At 44.3% G+C, this 21,394-nt stretch overlaps 1 protein-coding gene across 4 annotated transcripts; it reads left to right on the top strand.

Moving 5' to 3' along the window:
- Nucleotides 1-316: 316 nt before the first annotated feature.
- LOC142011618 (cytochrome P450 2K6-like) lies at nucleotides 317-20,247 on the top strand. 4 transcript variants are annotated; one of them, XM_074991387.1, is made up of 10 exons: nucleotides 317-334; nucleotides 1,341-1,452; nucleotides 7,414-7,576; nucleotides 12,913-13,062; nucleotides 13,908-14,068; nucleotides 15,036-15,209; nucleotides 15,299-15,440; nucleotides 16,173-16,357; nucleotides 17,969-18,110; nucleotides 19,848-20,247. In XM_074991387.1, exons 3-10 carry the CDS (start codon nucleotides 7,450-7,452, stop codon nucleotides 20,033-20,035), a joined length of 1,269 nt encoding a protein of 422 aa, XP_074847488.1. In that variant the 5' UTR covers nucleotides 317-334; nucleotides 1,341-1,452; nucleotides 7,414-7,449; the 3' UTR covers nucleotides 20,036-20,247. The 4 variants fall into 4 exon arrangements, 2 of the variants coding, with proteins under 2 accessions (XP_074847488.1, XP_074847487.1); XR_012645150.1 differs by lacking the exons at nucleotides 317-334; nucleotides 19,848-20,247 and adding an exon at nucleotides 16,733-16,912 and having other exon boundaries at nucleotides 1,180-1,452; nucleotides 17,969-18,104; XR_012645149.1 differs by lacking the exons at nucleotides 317-334; nucleotides 19,848-20,247 and adding an exon at nucleotides 16,733-16,941 and having other exon boundaries at nucleotides 1,180-1,452; nucleotides 17,969-18,103.
- Nucleotides 20,248-21,394: the final 1,147 nt, after the last annotated feature.

Here is a 21,394-nt window from a genome sequence, read left to right as displayed (position 1 = left end):
AAAAGAATGTCCTGTACTCCTAAATTGTTTATCTCTTGTCTTACAAGTGCAAACTAAGTAGAAATGCCCTTGTAACAAACTGGAGTCACAAAGACAGACCAGTATGATCTGGCACCATAGATAAGAAAGAGAATACGTAACCCAAAAGGGATATAAAAGATGGGTCCAGCAGAACTCTAACTCTGAGTGCATTTCAACCAACTTCCTGCTGGTCGGATCAGGTGATTGCCTCCCGAGGTCCACAGCTGGGGACGCCCAACCTCGTATTCGTCTTTCCGCGGAATTGAGTGACCGATCCGGCTTGGCTACACTGGTATCGAGAGACGCAGAGAGGGTAAGATACACCCATGCTAGGTCTCTGACTTTTTTTTGTGCACAGCTAAAGAATTAGAGCTCTGTAACTAGATGTCATTGTGCCAAGATATCATTGTGTTAGATGATCACAGATATCTTTGTATTGGATTGTAACGTAACTTGTTAACACCTGTACTTTGCTAGCATATAAGAAGTAAACAATAGCCTTTTTTAACCGCACGCTTATAACTGTAGCTTAAATAAACTTGTAACTAGTTAAGCTCTGAGCCTAACCATTTTGTTAACCCTTTTGTCACTGCAACACAGCCGGCACAACAAAAGAACTTTAACTGTTTGGTTACTACAGCCTGGCCGTGGGTGAGTGTGCTAGGAGCTGCCTGCTCTAACAGTAAAAAACTAGGTTGCTTAGGACCCAGGGGAGTACCTCACCGCACATTACCTGGCCACCGGCTAACAGCTATTCCCATCTTCAGATATGAATAGTGATGTCTAGCCTCCTAATGTTGAGTTCGACATCAAAATAGAACATGGCGTGTGCAGACACGACGCGTGCTATTTCAATGTTGTGCAGCCAGTTAGTGTAGACGCACCCAAGATGTGTAAAATTACTGTGGCCATGATTGATAGTCAAGTGGCAGCAAGCAGCAAGGGAGGTGACTATACAACCAAATCCAGTTGTTAAACTTGATTTTCCGGACATTCCATCCACCGTACTTTTCAAAGAAAGGAGCTGCCAATAACCTTTTCATAACAAATGATTTTTCACTGGCACTAATAGGGTTAAGTGAAGCATCATGGGTAAGGGAAATAAAATAAACCCTGTTGCAGACAAACATCATAACCAAGCTGATCACTCTGTTTGCAGACACAGCTGGTTTACACTGCATTCTTACCACAGTTTGTGTGTGTGTGTAAATTTGCTTCCTAGCACAGTATCTAACCAAAAAAAAAATGACTCTGATAGATCCACTTGTCATCCTGCTGCTGTTTGTTGCAATTTTTGTTTCTATCCTGGCTGTGAAAAGGGAATGGAACAAGAGAATCTGCCCAGATTTCCCTCCAGGACCAAGACCTTTACCCATCCTTGGAAATCTACACCAGCTGGACCTGAAAAGACCTTACCGAACTTTGCTTAAGGTAACACTTTCTGATGAGATGGACAGAGCAGATTGTATTTGATCTCATAGTAGCAAATGACAGATGGAAAAAGGCCAGCTAAACAAAATGCAGGAGGCCTGATTTTAAGAAGGGGTACGTACTGCAAGGGAGCACCCTTAATGAAGACTGGCTAGTCAGTGCAATCAGGGTTGCAGGGTCAGAAGGGCTATTTCACCTTGGCCTCAATTGCAAAGATGACCTCCAATTTAAATGTATAAGCTTTTGTGGGCAAAGACCCACTTTCTCAGATGCAGGACACCCACAAAAGCTTATGCTCATACATTTCTGTTAGTCTATGAGGTGCCAGATCCAGACTAACACGGCTACCCCTCTGATACTTGACCTCCAGTTAGGCACTTGTTAATTTTTTGGCATTTCACAACTTCGTTTTATGCACATCCTGCTATACTTAGTGTATTGTCACAGAAAAAAGGCCAGCAAAGCTTTTGTTAAATAAAAATATTCAAATTATGTCTCCCTTTATCATGGCCACAGACGTCAAAAGCTAGAATTAGTCTGGGCTTCTCTGGACCTCTGAGATGGCCTGAGGAACAGGACAGCTTCTGAGTTAGCTGGTCAGCTAAGGACTAATCATTGACTTACCATTGATTTCAGTGTGTCTGTGATCGGGTCCTTCATTTGGAATTTGCATGTATGTTTATTCAGCCTTTCTAGTACTTTGATCTGTGCTAGTCACCTGCTGTTAGGTAACATTGTCTTAAAGCAGCACTGCAAAAGGCTGTCCCAGATCACTGAGAGAATGTGACAGAAAGGCTCATGAGTGGTAATAATGAACAATACTTGCTGTACAGACTAAACCAGGGGAGTGGACATGCAGGAACCATGCAGAGGGTGAATTTAACCTGCTTGCCACGGAGCCCTACCCCATCTAAGCAGGAGCAGTTGGGGCAATGCGTGGGATAAGACACTCTATGGTCCTCGCATCTCACACAGAGGTGCTATGTAAGTGGACACTTTCAGGAACTGAGATGAAGTGGTTTCTGCAGAGCCACTCCATGCCCGCAGGGCGGGGGTAAGACTAATCCATTGTTTCTCTAGTGGCCACCAGGCAGGGTTCTCTCTAATTTTTTCCCTCTGTGGTCAGAATTTATTTAATTATGCTCACTTAGGCGTGCAGATGTGTGCCACCAATAGAAGCCCATGCTGCCTAGTGAGGCTGGCTGTGGTTGCTTTGCTGATCAGCTGGGTGGCATCCAGATCTCTCTTGGGTGGCTGGCCCAGAGGTCAGATGACAAGGAGCACTGCCATCTGGGAGGACTTCCGTCAGCTATAACAGTCTCCTGGGTGGTGATCGGGGAGTGGGGGCAGCAAAGCTCCGGAACAGTCTCTGGCCACAGGTGGGGCATAAACCAGCCAGAACAAGATGAGTTCTCTTCTCTACCAACAGGGCAGGTGGGGTTGAGATTAGGGTGGTTCCAAGGTGAGTTCCAGTGGCAGGACATAGGGACCCAGGCCATGCAGACAAGGGCTCCAGCTGTGGGGCTTTGAGTGCCAGCACCCAGCTCTTGCCCCCAGCTCTGGATTCTGGCCTCTAGCACTGACCCACAGATCTGGTCACATGACACCAGCTTCAGCCATGGGGCTTCAGTTCATACTCCATCCCGCACCCTGAGTGTGACTGTTGGCTCAGGCACCATTCCTTGGCTGCATGTGCAAACCCCAGTCATGGCTGCCGATCCCAGGAGCCAATCCACAGCTCCAGCCATGCAGCAGCAGCTGCTGCTCCTGGCTGCAGATCTCCAGTCCCACCTGTGCTGTGTTTGTGCCAATCCCCAAGCAGCAGCAAGCATGGTGATAGGCACTGAGGCCTTGCTCCAGTCATTCAGCCATGGGTTCCAGCACCCAGTTCCAGACACTGACCCCTTGCCTGGCTGTGCAGCTGTTTCTCCTGGCTCTGGACACATGGCAGTGAGTGCCAACCTCCAGCTCACCACCTCCCTTTCTCTCTCCAAGTCCACATTGCCTTTCCTGGCCCCCTACAGTGCCCCTGGACCACCACTGCCTTTCTAGCTCCACATCCATCCCCCCATCACCCTTGTCCCTTATGCCTACTCAAGCCTGTAATCCCCCTAACATGGTCCCTGCTTCCTCTCCCTTCCATCTCCTCATCCAAGGCTTAATTTGTGTGGAGACTTGCAGAGCAAAACAACGTCATAAATATGCAGTTACCACATTTCACAGCAATGCTACTAACTAGCTGGGAGGCTGTGAAGCATGACACGTACGATTGTTAATATTTATCACTTTTCACAGCCTTCCAGGGAGCTACAAAAAGTCACCTGAAAAGTGACTAAAATTCTCAAATATCCACATGCCACTTTTCACTGACAGATTTTATTATTGAATCTGCAACAAAAAGCCCACTCTAAAGAAATTCCTGTCACGTGAATCTGTATATGGGCATCTTCCTTTGTTTTTTCCTCATGTTAATTAAGTGTTTTAGGAGAAAGTGTCTATGCACCCACTGCAAGAGCTGGTGGCCACACCCTGATGCCACCCAAAAATTGGATATGAGAGTTCCTAAACTAATGTCATTCCTCCTACTTGTTCACAAATCAGTTCCTGGAACTTCTTTTACCTGCTCTCAATTCCCTCCCATTTGCTTATGTTTCAGGTGCCAAGAACTATGAAGAATAGTCCCATGCCATGACATGTGACATGCCATGCAATGCCATTTAATAGGTAGCAGGTTTAAAACGAGTAAAAGGAAGTATTTTATTCACACAATGCTGTCAACCTATTTTTCAGGGCTGGTCCCCATTCTGACACGCCAAGTGCAGAAAGTGGAGGCCTGCGAAAGACCTTAAAATACCTTGCCTCTGCAGGCTTCTGCTTAAACACTTCCCAAGGTCACAAATTCCCTGACCCTGAGAGGTAGCTGCCACACCCAAGTGAAAAAATCTCTCTTTAAAAGCCAGGCAAACACACTTGGGATGTTTCCCTGTGGGATAACCCCAAGCCTTTAACCCTCTCTTAGGAGACAGCTTGAAAATAAAGAGGAAGAAATTAAGATGCAGTCTGATAGCTAAAGTCTTCGGCCTGTGTGTATGCAGACCCTTTTCTGGGACACAGGAATCAACTCATTGCCTTAACATGGTGATTCATTAACAAAACAAAAATTAATGTATACAAATAAAGTGATAAGGCACAGTTGGTTGGTAGGTGTTACAGAGCAACTTTAAAAAGGTTAGATAAAACACAGAGAATTACTTCTCTGTAATTCAATTTAGAAGTTACAGTGTACAGGGCAAGTATGAGAGAGGTAGCCATGTTGTCCATATCTTTGAGAACAAGAAGAAGTCCTGTGGCACCTTATAGACTAACAGATATTTTGGAGCATAAGCTTTCGTGGGCAAAGACCCACTTCATCAGATGCATGAGTTGGGAGGGGGTTTCAAGACGGGTATTTAAAGAGTGGGGTCCGAGTAAAAGGGAGGGTCAGAGCTGACAAGGTCTATTCAGTTAGGGTGGAAATGGCCCATTATCGGTAGTATGTATCAAAAGAGATAAAAAACAAGTCAGATAAGTCAGGGAGGATGTGGCTCATTCTCAGAATCTAATGTGGAGGTGTTAACACCCAGGGCAGAGAAGCTGCTTTTGTAAAGGGCCAGTCACTCCTAGTCTCTGTTTAATCCTTGGTTGATGGTGTCAAATTTGCAAATAAATTGCATCTCAGAGATTTCTCTCTCCATTTGCTTTTTGAAATTTCTTTGTTTTAGGACTGCTGCTATTATATCTGTTACTGAGTGTCCAGGGAGATTGAAGTGCCATCTTCTGGCATTTGATTTAGAGAGTCTGGTAGGGACCTACTCAAATTCAGAGGACTCCCATAGACCTCCCTCAGTGCAGGGAAGCACAGAAGCTTAAATTAAGGTACATCCATTCCATCAATGTAATTAATGTATCTGGAGTTGCGTAGCTTAATTTGACCTTCCCCTTTACTGTAGACCTCACCTCTGAAGCATCTGGCATTGGCCACTGTCAAAAGACTGGACCACTGGTCTGACCCACTATGGCCAGTGCTCCACATAGACTGATATATTCACATCTCAACCCATTGCCTTGTGTTGTATCCCATGTCCCCTCCTTCATCTCTTCATTTCTATTTGGGCTTTCATCATGTATTAGGATATGCTAACACAGGCCCCTTAGCCCATGCTGAGCTCCAGGATACATGGAATTTATGATCCTTGGTGCAAGACTCATCATTATGTTCTGCATGTATACATCTTGCAAAATGGAGTCCTGGTCCCTGACTAGGGCACTTAGGTGCTATGGTAACATTGATGAATGATAAGAAGAAGAAGAAGAAGCAGCAAAATAATGATGAGTACAAAAGGGTCTACATAAGAAGCTCTCAAAGCAAGATTGGAGAAAGAGATTGCCAGCTGTCTGGTGAAGCATTCTTATTTGTCTGCTAAGCACTGATCGTATTTAGGTGTCATTCATAATATCAACAATAATAAGCCATAAAACCACCAATATACAGTAAATTTATTTGAAGGCCAATGTGAAAAAAACTATGCTCAGAAAAGTTGGGCACAAATTAATTGTTTTACTGTTAATTGTTTTGTTTTTATGAAACACTAACCCATGTCAATAAAAATAATTTTTCTCAATTTATTGGCTGCGAAAAGGAAACAAGTTTCTGTCCAACTCTAAAGTTCAGTACTTGCTGCTGTTATTACATAGCCCATTATATTGTCTGTAATTGATGTGTGCAGGTAGAACATGATATAGGTAATCTTTTACATAATTCCCTCCTGAGGGCAGTTGTTAGGGAGCCAAGAAGCGTACACCCTGTTTTTATAAAAACAAAAAGCAGTCAAGTAGCACTTTAAAGACTAGCAAAATAGTTTATTAGGTGAGCTTTCGTGGGACAGACCCACTTCTTCAGACCATAGCCAGACCAGAACAGCGTTGTCAGAAAACCCACATTCCCCTGGGGTACAGTGTCCCCCAAAGATCCAAGGCTGGAGGTCAAAGCAGTGAAGCAAGAGTGAGATCTAAAAGGAAACTTTATTTGCATGCATGCAGGCTACCAGCTTCCAAAGTGGGAGCCCTGAGAATCAGTTCTCAGGACTCTACACAGTTTGTTTAGACAGTTTAGTTGTTAATTGTCCTCTTTAACATATGAAAGTCTCAGCAGAATTTTCCTGAGACTTGTCTGCAAACACCAGCTGTGCTTGAGGCCAGTTTACACTACAAAGGTACATGATAACCCCGACAGAGGAGCCTACAGGATAAATTGTCTCTAGATGACAAGGTAGGGACTTCAAAGAAGTGCAGATGACCCCCTAGTATCCCTTTACAGAGTGAGGTCTGGTTAGTGTGGAAAAAAACTTTTAACCCTTAGAGCAGTTTTTCCCCCACAGCTTACAAAGCTAATTAATTGACAAAGTAAGTTTGTCACAGACATTAGTACAAATCCTGGTCCCATGTTTCAATAGGACAGTAACCCAGGACTTGGGAGATTTGACTTCATTTCCTGCTCTGCCAAAGACTTCCTCTGCGACCTTGGTCAAGTCTGTCTGTGCCGCAGTTCTCTGCCTGTAAAATAGGCTGAAAGCCACTCCCCTACCTCACATGAACGATTTGTTCAGTGGGCATTAGACACACCATGTAACCGGCATTCTTAAACCGTATGCCTATATTGTAGCAAAACTTAAAACCTTAAAGAGTGCTTTTTTTCCAAACAAAATAAACAGCAGCAGGAGAACACTAATGTGTATAACTCTCTCTTGTCTGGCTGCTGAACCCGGCACTTGTTCATTCAGATATATATGCAGGCAGAAGAAAAAAAATAGCTCTAGCGTGTGTGCTTTAAACGCCAAGTGAAACCTTTCAGTTGGTTTAACAGTTAGAAGCAAAACATGTAATGCTTTTTTTTCTTTTTTTTAAACTTTCTCTTTATTTAAGCTATCCGAGAAATACGGCCCAGTCTTCAGCATTCAAATGGGACCCAAGAAAATGGTGGTGCTCTCAGGATATAAGATGATGAAGGAGGCTCTTGTAAAGCAGGCAGATGTGTTTGCAGAAAGGCCCAGAATCCCAATATTTGAAAAGACAGCAAAAGGACATGGTGAGATTTCTTTTCTCTCTTACCTAACTGGAAGCGTTGGAAGCATTCTTCTGTCAGGGATCTGTTCTGCAGGGCTGAGAAATCAGAGCATATATTTTTACTTGTATACTTCTATACTTTCAAGCAGCACTTTTGTTTTTGGCAAAGATGAGAGCAAGACACTGGGGACGCTATACGAAAATGTTACAGGAGATATACAGAAGGGGCATTATTCAAGAGATGGAGTAAATCCATCCCTGACTATGGGTAAAAGAGGTATAGTGAATGCAACATAAGAAGAGAAAACAATATCTGAGGTGAAAAGGAAAAAGACCGTTAGACGAGGACTCAACCAGCAGATTTGCAGATGTCAGAGTGAAATCACTGCATGAAACCCATGAAAGTTACAACAGTTACAAAAAGACTCAAAGTAATTGGGCTTGCCCACTACTATCTATCTGCACTGCAGAATGTGTACACAAACATACCTTCCTTTTCAATAACACCAGGGGCAATGCAGTGTCTGAACTTTGTAGAGTAGCATGACTGACAGGTTTGCAGGAACACAGCAGTTTTCTCTGACTAGACTGCTGAGGCTGCTGCCTTTAAATCCCTGTATGATAGATCTGCATTCAAGGCTTCCTCTTTGAACTCACCTCCCTGATCCTGGCTTTCCCAGCATCCTCCCAGACCCTGCTTTCTTTTCTGAGCAAGCCACTCCCTGCTACAGGCTTCCCACATAACCCTACACTGACCCTGACCCTTCTAAGCTTCACTCAATAGCTTCGTGGGTAGCTGAGTACACTCCTCACTACCAGCTTTCTCCTACGTGGCCCAAAAAAATTTCCCGGCTTGCAGCTGACATCACTTACCACCAGTGCTTCTTTTGTGCAGGTATGGGCCAGTACTCAGTATCAGCACATTGGCAGCCCCATCCCTGCCAGGAGGTGGAGGGACCCTGCCAACCCCATGGCTGGGAGCAGGCTGGGGAGGAGAGCCCTACCAGCAGGGAACCCCAGCAGCCCCAGTACTGGCATCCAGATGGGGCATGGAGCCCTGCCAGCAGCTCCAGCCCCAGGGACTTAGCTGGGGTCACGGGAACCCTGGCAGCCCTGTGACTGGGAGACTGACTGCCATCTCTAACTCCACCAGCAGCTCCAGTATTGGAGACCAGATCCTCAGCTGGCTCTCTACCATGGGAACCCAGGGGTTGGGGGCCAGCTGAGTACCAGCTCCTCTTTTTTCACATCTTAGGTGTTGCAAAGTGGAATGCAACACCTAACTTAGAGTCACTAGAAAATCCAAAGAACACTATGATCCATAGATCCTGAATTAAGCATTTAGATTCCCTATACAATGACTGGGGAGAGGTAGGCACCTTAGGATTGATTCCCAAAAGCCAACATGCTAGGCAGGCAGCTGCCCCAGTTATGTGCTGAGGAGAAGAGTCTGTGAAAAGTCCTGCACCCTCACTGAGATAGGCTCTTGAGTCTGGGCTGCAGGGAGGCAACCAGTTCTGCTAGCAAGCCACAAGCAGAAGCCCTTCTCCTGGAGTCAGGCAGCGTAGGTTCGTAACTTGGTTGTGGGTTCCTGCCTCACTCCATACAACGTGGTGGGAGGAGGAGGTGCTGGTGCCACCACCCACCTTCTAACTTTTAGTCCAGTGATTAGCAGACTCAGCCGGATGTGGGAGAGCTGGGATCAATTCCCTCCACAGGAAAAGGGGGAACAGAAGATTGCAAGAGGCATCTCGCACCTCTCTGGAAAGTGCTGAAAGCACTGAGCAATGGCCTGTTCTGAGGCAGGGTTCTTTCAATCTCTCTTGTTGACACTATTCCACTCGGGATAAGAGTCTTTGGACCAGAGAGCAAGACGACGGATGTCTCTCAGCCTGTTGGTCAGCACACTCCCCTGGCAGACCCAGGGACCAGTCCCCTGCTCCAGTGACTCTAAAGATACATCTACACAACAAAGTTATTTTGAAATAATTATCCTACCATCTACATGATGCAATGGCTATTTTGAAATAAATTTGAAATAGCAGTTGGCATATTTTGAAATTGGTAAACCTAATTTCACAAGGAATAGTGGCCTTCCTGTCACTGACTGTGCTTGCCAGGGCCCTCGCACTGCCCAGCAACAAGGCACTCATGCCGTTCCCACTCTGCACCAAATCTACAGCTCCAAGGCTGCACCCAAACTATGGCTTCTAGGCCACACCGTACCCTATGGCAGTCTCACCACCTACGCTCTTGGGAAGAGGCCAACCCTCCCAAAATCCTCCTTGAACTGCCTCAGGGATTCACCCCCTCTTCAATCCCAGACTGAAAGAAGAGGATTTTTCTGGTGCCCTGACAAGTGACTCCCCCCAGCCACCACTGAGCAGGCAGTCGGTGGGCAGCTCACCACTATGGGATACCCAGCACACCTGCTACAGGCACTCTGCCTCCCACCAATGGACACCGCTCTGGCACCCAAAGGCACAGCTTCCTTCACAGCCTACTGGGCTGCAACTCAGTGACAGGGCTGGGAAACAAAGATAGTGAAGTGGTTAATGCTAGGCATCCTGCTGCGGCTGCCAAACTGTTCCATAAACAGTGGGGAGGCCAGAACACGCGCTATTCAAAATACAAGTCCGACGCCTCTCCCATGTCTAGCCAGCATGCATTAACCACAACACATATTAAAAGGTGGACAAACAATAAAGAATTTATTTAACCACAAACAAGAATAATGAACTAATGATTAAGGTTCCGGTTTGTCATTCTGTGTAAAACCATGTATAGCTGAGTATTTTCCCCCTTCTTCTCCCCACTCCCTACCGCAGTCCTGAAGTCTGGTGGAAAAATCAGGTAAGTCTAGTAACTGCAGGGGAGAGGAATGGGGGTGGCAGTCAGGAACAGCACAGCGCTTGGGACAGGATGAAGATTGTGTCTGCTTCTCTCTTCTTTCTTCAGTTCTTCTCTTCTTGACGCAAAGTCCTGTGTGGAGATTGCCTAGGAAAAGAAATGGTAGGTATGCGTGTGTGTATAACTGACTATTCCCTCACCACTCTTTAACTAAAATTGAACAAGGATTATGCTAGCCTACAAGACCTGACACAACATAACTGCTGCTGTAGCCTATAGGTTAAACCTGGCCTACGAAGCCTAACACTATACTAACATTGTCCTAGCCACCAGGGGCCTCCTCTAGATCTCCTGGGAGAGACTGTTACCACCAGTGCTGACAGGAAACACTAGAGAGAGAGATCCTTGAGGTGGTTGCTCCACCCCCTTTTATAAGCTCTTGTCCCCAGGCAGATTCTGGTCAGGAGACCCAACCTTTTCCCACCTTTGGTCTTCCCACCCTTTTCTGAGGGAAGGAGATGACCGCCTCAGTGGCTATCTTTCAAAATGGGGACTGATATGGAACCCATATTAAAAATGAAAGCCAAGATGGAATCCCCATTTGGACTAGAATCCATATTCAAAATTAAATGAAAACTAGTTAATACATACCATATTCCATATTCACCTTAACAGGAGAATCCTAAACATCTCTTGAGAGCATCACTAGCAAGCACTAGCACTCTGGAAGAGTTGAACGTGACCAGCATTGAAGCCATTATCATTCAACAACAACTTCGTTGGACTGGCCACATGGTTCAGATGTCTCATCAGCGCCTCCCAAAACAGATTGTGTTTTCTGAGTTGCAGGAAGGATGGACCAGCATTGGCGGCCAGAGGAAGCAATATAAGGGCATGCTGAAGGCACACATGAAAAAGTGCATCATCAGAGTTGGCTCTTGGGAGAACCTTGCCCAAGACCATCCCAAGTGGGGAATGGTAATCTGCAAGGGGGTGGTGCAATTTGAGAGGTCCCACCGCAGCGCAGATGAGGAGAGGTGGAGAGGAAGAAAAGAGTGTCAAAAACTGCCTTGTGCCCCTCCAAAAGCTATCAACACCTGCCCCTACTGTGATAAGACCTACGGCTCCAGAATCAGACTGATCAGCCATCAATATCGCAAATAGGAGGGTGACATGACGACATCTTACTCGTTATTGAGTGACCACCAAGACAAGCAATTCTGGAATAGCTTATTTCAGAATAAGACTGCTGTGTAGACATACCCTAAGTATCTATTCAAAGTGGAACGGCTTCAACAGGAGAGGTTAAGGAGCCCAACTCATAGCTGGATGACAAGCATACTCTCTGGAGAGGTAGCAGAACCCTGTTCAAATCTCTTTCCTGCCTCAGGAGGCAATTGAAACTAGGTCTCCCACATCTGAGGTGACTGCAGTCATTACTGGGGTAGAAGTTACTAGATTGTTACCACTAACTCCACCTCTTCCACTGGGCTTGATACATGACACAAGCAGGGGAACACTCCAGTTCATGGATTACACTGAGGCTGAGGCAGCCAGGAGAAGATAGGTATCCAAATGTCTAGAAAGAGGCATTAAAGTATGAGACTGGGAAATGTTTACACTGAAAATGTTGGTAGCAAATGCATTCATTACCACAAGGGTTTGGCAGGCTCTCAGCACGGCCTGAAGTTGGGAGTGTAGACCCTCCTCTTTACCAGTCCAGCAGGAGGTCATTCAACAGAGGGGAAGCCTTGTGACTTTTTTCCACAGCTTTGGGAGACTAGGCTCCTGTGTGCTCTGTGTAGCATGACAGTGTGTGTGCACCTCAGACCAGAGATGCATTTGAACAAACCACGAGGAAAAAACTTTAGTCTATAAAGAACACAGAATGGGATTACAGTTCGTCTGCCTCCTCTCTGCCTGTGGCCTACGTGTTCCCAGCTCAGTCAGCGCTGAGACTGTGCAGGAGAGCAGAAGGTACATTCTGGCAGGAACCAGGATGTTCTCCCAACAGGCCACAGTTTGTAGTCCACAACTTGTAGTTCCCAGAACTGCTCCTGAAGCACACAGGACCTGTGGCTACAGGAGACGGGAGCCTAAATCTGTTGGTGATTTGGGCACCTAAGTACCTTTGTGAATCCCACCATAAGAGCTTAGAGTACCATAAAATGTAGGGCTGAAAGGATCTTTGAAGTCATCTAGTCCAGCCCCTACACTGAGGCATGACTGACTACAAGGTTGTCTTACCTAGCCACATAACTCAGTGCATGTGAAGTTGAAAGCAAACCAAACCTTGCAATAGTTACCTTATATGCATGATTAATAGATACTTGCCAGGGACTGCTCTGAAAATGTAGCCTTTGACATTTGGGAGACTGAGCATTATGGGCACTTAAGATTAGTGGAGACAGGCTGCTTATATTCAAACCTAAGGAATGATATTCTCACTATTTTAATGCATTTACCTGGAGTTTGTGGTTGGTCTTGGGGGGTTCTTTTGCACGTCAGGTGTTATTTTTGCTCATGGTGAAAACTGGAAAGCGATGAGAAGATTTACTCTCATGACCCTCCGGGACTTTGGTATGGGCAGGAGGACCATTGAAGACAAAATCCTGGAAGAATGCGCTTATCTGATAAAGGATTTCGAAGCCCAGAAAGGTGAGTATGTGTTCAGATTCATGCTGTGACACTGGCAGTCATTCAAACTCCTTCAACACATTTGGGCATGTGAAACTAAGAGCTAATCTATACTTCTGAGAAGATTGACACAGGAAGGTCCAACTTCCAGAGTTCGATTTTGCCATGTCTTCACCAGATGTGGCAAAATCAAATTCCGGAAGAAGGATTTTCCTGTGTCCATCTTCTTGGAAGTACAGATTAGCCCTTAGTTTCCATGGGATGATTCTGTCAGAGTGGGAAAAAGGCGGTGAAGACACAGCAAAATCAACCTCTCTGGGCTTGATTGGTGACATCTGTACTCCACGTTATCGCATGGAGCAAAGGCTGTTGATGTGAGACTTCTGAGCCCCAGTCCACACTAGTGAAGAAAGTCGATTCTGATACAACTTATATGCTAATGGCATTGCTAGAATTGCGTGACTGAAATTGACTTTCTGTCCTAGTGTAGATCTACTCCAAATGAGCCATGATTCTTTTGCTTTTGATTTCAACTAATCAGAATATAGGGAAGGAGTCTGAATCACTTGGACTCATTGATGGCTATGTAAGGGTGGGGTGGGGCAGTACTGAAGGGATTAGCCTAATAATAAAGGTCCAGTTCCTCATTAAGACAATTCTCAGATTGACTCTTAGGGAAGTTTGACCTGAAGATCTGACATAACAGGAGCTCTCCTCCTCCACACACCAGCAATACCTCTGCTTAAACGAGCCACAGTTTGCTCCTTGCTATTGCCCCAAGGAATGCAAGCTATTACAAAAGGGACGGCTCTTATTTCAACGGTTTCCAGTACAAATGATGAATGTAACCTTGCAATGTTTTTCAGGAAGCCCCTTTGACACAGCTGGGACGGTGAACACTGCCGTTTCCAATGTTATCGTGTCAATAATATTTGGACACCGGTTTGATTATGAGGATCCAAAGTTTCTGAGGCTTATTCGTTTGATTACTGAAAATGTCCGGCTTTCTGGGAGTCCTTCAGTTGTGGTAATATTAGTTAATCTGGTATATTGTATGTGCATTTTGGGGATTTCAGAGTATGTCCAAGAAAGAGATCCTAATCCCAGATTAGCCAATAACATGGTGATAAGAGCACTCGACTCAGATATAGGAGAATCAGGCAAATGAGCAATTGAACCTGAACCTGGGTCTCTCATATCAATCATGAGTGCACGAAACACGGAGCTATTGGCTATTACAGGAAATTGTTTGCTCCTCTCCATCTCTTTCAAGTTTGACCAAAAGTTCCATCCCACAGCTGCACAACTATTCCTGTTGAAAATGGCATCAAAATAATACGCTTCTTTGAAAAGTTCGAGGTACTTCAAATTCGGATTTACTGGTTAAACCATTTCATCTAAAACATCCTCAGCAGGTATAATATCTCTAACAGGAAGCAGCACCAGATGCCCATGGGAAAAAAGCAAGAAACTCTTTTGACAGGCAGTAGTGTGATAACCTGCCTACAGTGAATAAAACATCCATGGAAAATCCTGCCCATAATCCTCACCACCATCTAACGGATGGTGTCTTGTGCCCCAAGCATGAGGATTATATCCTTTCTGAAACAAATTCAATTGACAAAACTCTTAAAAGGCCTGTGGCTGACCCACACAAGCTCCCCCGTGATCACAACTATCATTAGCACAACAGCACTAGTGGCTGCAACAGCATAAAATGTTAGGTAAAAAGGTCATAAACCCATTCCAGGAGTCTAGCTGGCTTAACCACCTGAATGTAAAATTATAGTTATTGCTTCATATCTATGGGTTTCATTGATCTCAATGGAAGTCCTGCCTATGAAAAGCTTATAGACTCAGGCACTATCAATTATTAGGTTGTTCCATCTCAATGCATATTGCTAAAAAAAGTCATATGTTGATCATGAATGAATTCTTAATCATTACAATCTGCATTCCCTTTTTGCTAACTGTGCTTTATTCCCTTCCTTTAGCTGTACAATCTGTTTCCTGCCCTGGAGTTCCTACCAGGAAATCACAAGACTGTCTTTAAAAATACGGAAGAACTCTACTCCTTTATTCAGCAGATATTCATTGAACACCTGAAGCAACTGGATCTCAATGACAAGAGGAGTTTCATTGATGCCTTTCTCATCAAGCAGCAGGAGGTTCCAATGGGGTGGGGGGAGGGGATTAATGAAGATTATACCTAATTGCAAATAGTGTTAAAGTTTAACTGAAAGTTTTGTACTTGCAGGAAAAATCTAATCCCAATTCCCATTTCAAAAATGAGAATTTGCGAAGTCTTGTGAGTAACTTGTTCACGGCTGGGACAGAAACAACTTCCACCACACTCCGCTGGGGCCTTCTGCTTATGATAAAATACCCAGCCATTCAGAGTAAGTCTTCTGAGCCCTTCTGACTATTCATTATGTCTTTTGCTCTGTGTGTACTGAGTGTGTTCATGTGCAAACGGTGTCCACAGACAAATGGACAGCACAGGCTCCCTCAAGTTCAAATGCAAAAACTCTGGCATGATGTCATCCCTCATAGTAAGGAGAAGAGAGACCCAGCTGTTGTGAAAGCAAAGGGAATTCTTTAGTGAGGCAGATGAACTCAGGGGATCCTGAAGTTTTCCATAGACATTTAGCCTGCTGACTTTATCACACTCTGCTGCCTAATTTCCCCACAGTGTCTCCCTAAATCCTGGACCACACTAATGATGGAAGGACCACGGTGTATTGTACACCTCAAGAGTGATCAGAGCAGACTTTTAGAAGCACACTCAGCCTTCATTAATCAGTGGAATTAAAGACTGTTTAACACCTCACAGGATCGAGCCCTAACTGCAAAAAGGCCTAACCTTTGCATGGAAACAATTACTACTATCACATCTAGAAAAGGCACAATTACCTCTGCCCCAAAATTACCCATTGAGGCTGGTTATAATTCAGACTTGCTAACAAAGGTCAGCAGCAGCATTTTAGAAACAAGATATTTGTGTCCTAAAGGGTGTTGATTATATTGTATAGCAGGCAACCCTTGTACATTTCCTTCTGTCTAGTTTCTCAGACAGGTTCCCACCACCATCATATCTGAGCACCTACTTTCATGCTTTTTCGATTTTTCAGGAAAAGTCCATGAAGAAATTGAAAGAGTTATAGGATCTGCTCCGTTTCGTTATGAACATCGGAAACAAATGCCATACACAGACGCAGTCATCCATGAGATTCAGAGGTTCGCTAATATCCTGCCAATGAACTTGCCTCATGAGACAACTGAGGATGTTAGACTTAATGGCTATGTTATTCCAAAAGTAAGTTTTTAAAGAGGTACAGTACTTTAATTACCAGGACCTCAAAGTCACTGATTAAAACAAAATAACAATACTTGATTTTAATACCTCCTTGCAAGAAATTACATAAACAAATTAATATAAATACCAAAGTGTTTGTTGGGGATGGAATCTCAGGCCTTCAGAATTGAACAACCTAGCCCAGTGTTCAACAATCTTTTCAAGGTGTAGTGCTAAAATTTGACCTTTTGACCTCTATGAACCAATCAAGTGCTGGTGATTTTTTAAAGTCATTATTAGTCCTACTTACAACAGCTGCATTACTAAATAAAGATGCTGAGCTTTACCGTTTAGGTAGTTGTTGGTAAGACTAACTAGCATTTTGTTAATCCACAGGCAGTATGGCTTTGAATAAGCTCCCAGCTGCATGTGGGGAGGAAGAGTAGGGCTGAGCTCCTGCCTCATGTAATGAAGAAAATTGGCTCACGCGTCACTCTTGGCACCTGGGTCAAGGGTTGCTGACCCCTCTCCTAGCCCATCTAACTGGAACTGAAGGAGTTACCTTAAGAGCACTTGGTAAAGTAGTAGGCCCTTCTAGTCACAAGGTTAGCAAAAACTAGAGAAACACACAACCACATAAGCAGATTTGAATGAGAAAGGACATTTTTGAATATTTCCTTTTCTCTTTGACTTAAGACAACTAAAGATGTTTTATTCATGAAACTGACAGGACTGAATAAGCATTTCAGCTTCACCTGTGGTGAGGAGTTCACTGAAGCTAAATCTTATTCACACAGCACATCTCCGACCCAAACCAGTCAGTTCTGGCTCATAGTGCAGAAAGCTGGCCACACCGCTTGTCAGTCTTCTTGATTTCACCTGGACAACTCCTATCCACAGACTAATTAAACTTTAAACTTTTTAGCTGCTGAGCTATGATAAGGCAAACCACAAAGTAATACACACAGTCATGTCTACAATGCTCTGGTTCAAACCACTGACGTTTATGGGAAGAGGGCAGGAAGAGTCTGTGCAGAGGGTTTACTAATTCTGAAGACAAGAAATATTAATAAAGCAGGATGAGAAGTGAAATAGTCCCATGCTCCAAGCACCTGGAATAGAAAAATATTTGGCAGACACTGTTACTGGGGCAGATCCTCAGCTGGTGCAAATTGGCATAGCTCCATTGACGTGAGCAGAGCTATGCCAGTCTACACCATCAGATGACCTGGCGCATCATCTTTCTGAATGAAGCCCACAGTTTAAAGTCAGTTTGATATTTTAGTAGAGCGGATGGAAAATGACAATTACTCTCTTCTGTTATGAAGTTTTTAAGCATTTTTTTTCAACTGCAGATTGCAGGGCTTTTTAATTTTATAGAAATTTCTAAGGAAAAAACAGAAAAGCTGTTTCTGCATTTAAAACATTTTGGTGGACATTTTCTGTTTTAAAAAACAGTTTTTTGGTTAAAAAAAGATTATCAGTAAAAAAAATTATTAGTTTGGGGACAATGTTGCCAAAAATGGAATTTTTCCACTTTTGTTTGCCTACAACACACCATTTTTTTGATGGAAATCCTGTTTCAATGGAAAAGTTTTAACAGTTATAATTTTTATTTTGTGATCATTTTAGGGTACTTATGTAATTCCCCTACTGGCCTCTGTGTTGTATGACAAGACTCAATGGGAGAAGCCTGGAGAATTCAATCCTCAGCATTTTCTCAGTGCAGATGGAAAGTTTGTAAAGAATGAGGCATTCATGCCCTTCTCAGCAGGTATCTTCTCTTCAATGACAGCAGTTTAACTGTTGTCTTTTCTCTTCCCAATTCTAAAGTATCATGCTGGAGCTCCATCTGCCCTCGCGTTCAACGGAGGAAAAAATTTCATCACCACTCTGCAGTTCACTAGAGCAATACTAACCTCTGAGCCAAAGGGAGGGATAGCTCAATGGTTTGAGTAGTGGCATGCTAAGCCCAAGCTTATAAGCTCCATCATTGAGGGGGGCCATTTAGGGATTGGTAACAAAAAAAAACCAACTACCAGGGATGGCGATAGGTCCTGCTTTGTGTGCAGGGGACTGGATCCAATAATCTCTGAAGATCCCGTCTAGTGCTATGAGATAGGTGTACATTTATTTGACTTTGTTACCTCCATTGAACTTCTAAGCCCTGCTGATAAGGCTACATCTACACTACCCTGGATGGTAAAACTGCTCAGGGTCAATCGTCTGGGATTTGATTTTGAGAAACTCTCCCTTTCACCTTCCCCAGTATGGGCAGCCAAGTTAGTCAAGCGCAGACGCATCAATTTTAGCTATGCAAGTGCCAAATGTAGACATATAAAGAGACATAAAAGGATTAAAGTATGAAAAATCAGTTTCCAGATATGGACAAAAATCCAGAACCAGACACTCTAAAATCTTAGATGTGGAATCTGGACAGGAGATGGAGAGCAGGAGATGGCTCTTTTCAAAACCTGTCATTGCCATTCCTTAAACAAGTTACAGTGCTGCTTAGAAAGAGTACAGTTTGTTACCTTCTAGCCTTTAGGCTGATCAGAAGGTACCGTCTGTTCCCTTGTCTGATCTTATGGTCTGGTGGACTGAGCAAGATACTATCAATGGGAAACTTTTCATGTCAAGGCCATGTCTACACTAGCCGCTTCCTTTCGAAACAGACATAGTAATGAGTAAGTTGGGAAGATGCCAATAAGGTGCTGCTATGAATATGCAGTGCCTCATTAGCATAATAGCAGCCACACACGATTCAAAAACACCGCTTTCAAGTGGCATACCACCTGCGTAGGTGGGGACCTTTCGAAAGGATCCCCCGGCCGTTGAAAGCCTCTTCTTCCTATTTGGTTTTGGGAAGAAGGTGCTTTTGAGGTCCAGAGGGTCCTTTCAAAAAGCCCCTGTCTACATGGGCAGTGCATGGTTCAAAAGCGGCACTTCAGCATAATGGCAGCTGTGTGCGCTTTGAAAGTGCCACTTTCAAATCATGCGCCCCCCATGTGGACAGAGGCTTTTTGAAAGGACCTCTGAATCTCAATAGCCCTTTCTTCCCAAAACCAAAAAGGAATAAGAGGCTTTCGAAGTCCAGGGGATCCTTTCAAAAGGTCCCCAGCTATGCTGGTGGTACGCAACTCAAAAGTGGTGTTTTTGAACCATGTGTGGCTGCAATTATGCTAATGAGGCACTGCATATTCATAGCAGCACCTTATTAGCATCTTCCCAACTCACTCATTATTATGCCCCTTCCAAAAGGAAGAAGCAAGTGTAGACGTAACCCTAGTCTACCTCTGCCTGGTACATTTAGTGTACTCACCTCATGCCATATTTTACCTTTTGTCACATGAAGCAATGACACTTGCTTTCTGAGACTGGTGTTGTGAGGATGAATTAGCTAATAGTAGCTAAGTTTTTAATCTACAACTCATTCTTAGAGTTTAAAATCCAATCTGTTGTGTTGCTGATATTTTTTAAATCCTTCCATGCTTGCTGAATTTCTTTACAGGTCGGAGAATCTGTGCAGGTGAGACTCTTGCCAAAATGGAACTCTTCCTCTTCTTTACAAGCCTCCTGCAGAGGTTCACTTTCCATCCTCCTCCTGGAGTTACCAGCTCAGATCTGGACCTCACGCCTGCAGTTGGGCTAACCACACCCCCAATGCCCCATACCATCTGTGCTGTACCACGCAGATAAACCACAGCTTCTGGGGAAAGCCACACAAACCACCTCATTCTTTCCTCCTGCTTCTCCTTATACAGCCAGCTACAAGTGACCTATCTTTATTTTCAGTGTCTATGCATATCTTAACAGCGCTTTGCACTATGCATTGGACACCCCTGCAACCTTCCAATTTTTATCAAAAACAATAAAAAAAACCTCTACAATAAAGAAAAACCTTTTTTCAATGTTGTAAAAATGCCATTTCCAACTCCAAGTACATGGACATTTTGGGTACATGCAGGATGGTACTTGGTTCTGTTCTGAGTGCAAGGGACTGGACTTGACCTCTTAAGGTTCCTTCCAATTCTATGATTAGGTGATTCCTTCAAACCAGTAAGCATCCTTGTCCAGAGCTATATTTAATGTTCAGCCATTGTTACACTCAGGAGGAAGAATGACATATTTCACATCTAGGCCCAAGACAACCCTGATTACAAAAGGAGTCCCTCCAAAGAGGAATTAGGTGATTCCAATATAAAAGGCAGCAGGAAGCTCTAGTGGCGCCTATCTTGGGCTATGTCTACCCTAGAGGTTTTTGTCGAGAAAACAGCCATTTTGACGACAAACCCAGGGGGCCTCCAGATTCCCAAGGGCATTCTTTTGACAGCAAGCCCACAGAATACGGCACTTTTGTCAGCTGCTGCATGCTGCTCGCCCTGAGGAAGAATGTCTCTGTCAACACATCTCTGTCGACAAACAGCTGGTCTGGACTTTCCAGGGGGCTCTAGCACAAGGAAGATCACATGGGGTAATTTGTCCTGCTGAGAGGGCAGGGAACTGAACTCGAAGACCCCTCAAGGTCCCTTCCAGTCTAGTGTTCTGATTCGATATAATTTATCTATGTCACTTAAGTGTCACTTTAGCCAGCTAAGTCCAATATTTAGACACAAAGACTGCCAAGCTTCTGATAAACTGCTGTCCAGTCCTGCCTAAATTCTTTAACTATTGAGTTTTCAAGGGAAAGTCCATGGGCACTTAAGTTTCTGCTGCTGGGGATGCACAGCTAATGCCCCTGAGCTCAGCGCTCTAGCTTAAGCCTAAACTCCACTGGAATTAGTAAACCTGTTGCCCTCCCTATCCACCTCCATGCCCAGATCCAGTTGGTATGCTATGAACACACCTAACCTACATAAAAAATGGCTTGGGCAAGATCAGGAATGTTAGGGTGATCAGATGTGTGTTCCATTATATACAACAGTAATTGGGGCACTCCCCAGGGATGTGGGAGACCCAGGTTTTAATCCCCAACGTGTCTTATTTGGAGCTGGGGCTTTAACCCGTACTCTCACCTCTCAGAGGTATGCTGTTAACATTTGTTGTTCTGGTGGTCTC

Source organism: Carettochelys insculpta, chromosome 3 (assembly GCF_033958435.1).
Source record: "Carettochelys insculpta isolate YL-2023 chromosome 3, ASM3395843v1, whole genome shotgun sequence".
Lineage (NCBI taxonomy): Eukaryota > Metazoa > Chordata > Testudines > Carettochelyidae > Carettochelys > Carettochelys insculpta.
Note: the sequence above shows the minus strand (reverse complement) of the source record. Positions and strands in the feature narration are given on the sequence as shown.

Coding starts and splice junctions, on each gene's coding strand:
- LOC142011618 (XM_074991386.1), top strand. CDS start 1,267: ATGACTCTGATAGATCCACTTGTCATCCTGCTGCTGTTTGTTGCAATT. Junction 7,577..12,912: donor AAAGACAGCAAAAGGACATG/GTGAGATTTCTT, acceptor TTTGCACGTCAG/GTGTTATTTTTGCTCATGGT. Junction 15,441..16,172: donor AAAATACCCAGCCATTCAGA/GTAAGTCTTCTG, acceptor TCGATTTTTCAG/GAAAAGTCCATGAAGAAATT.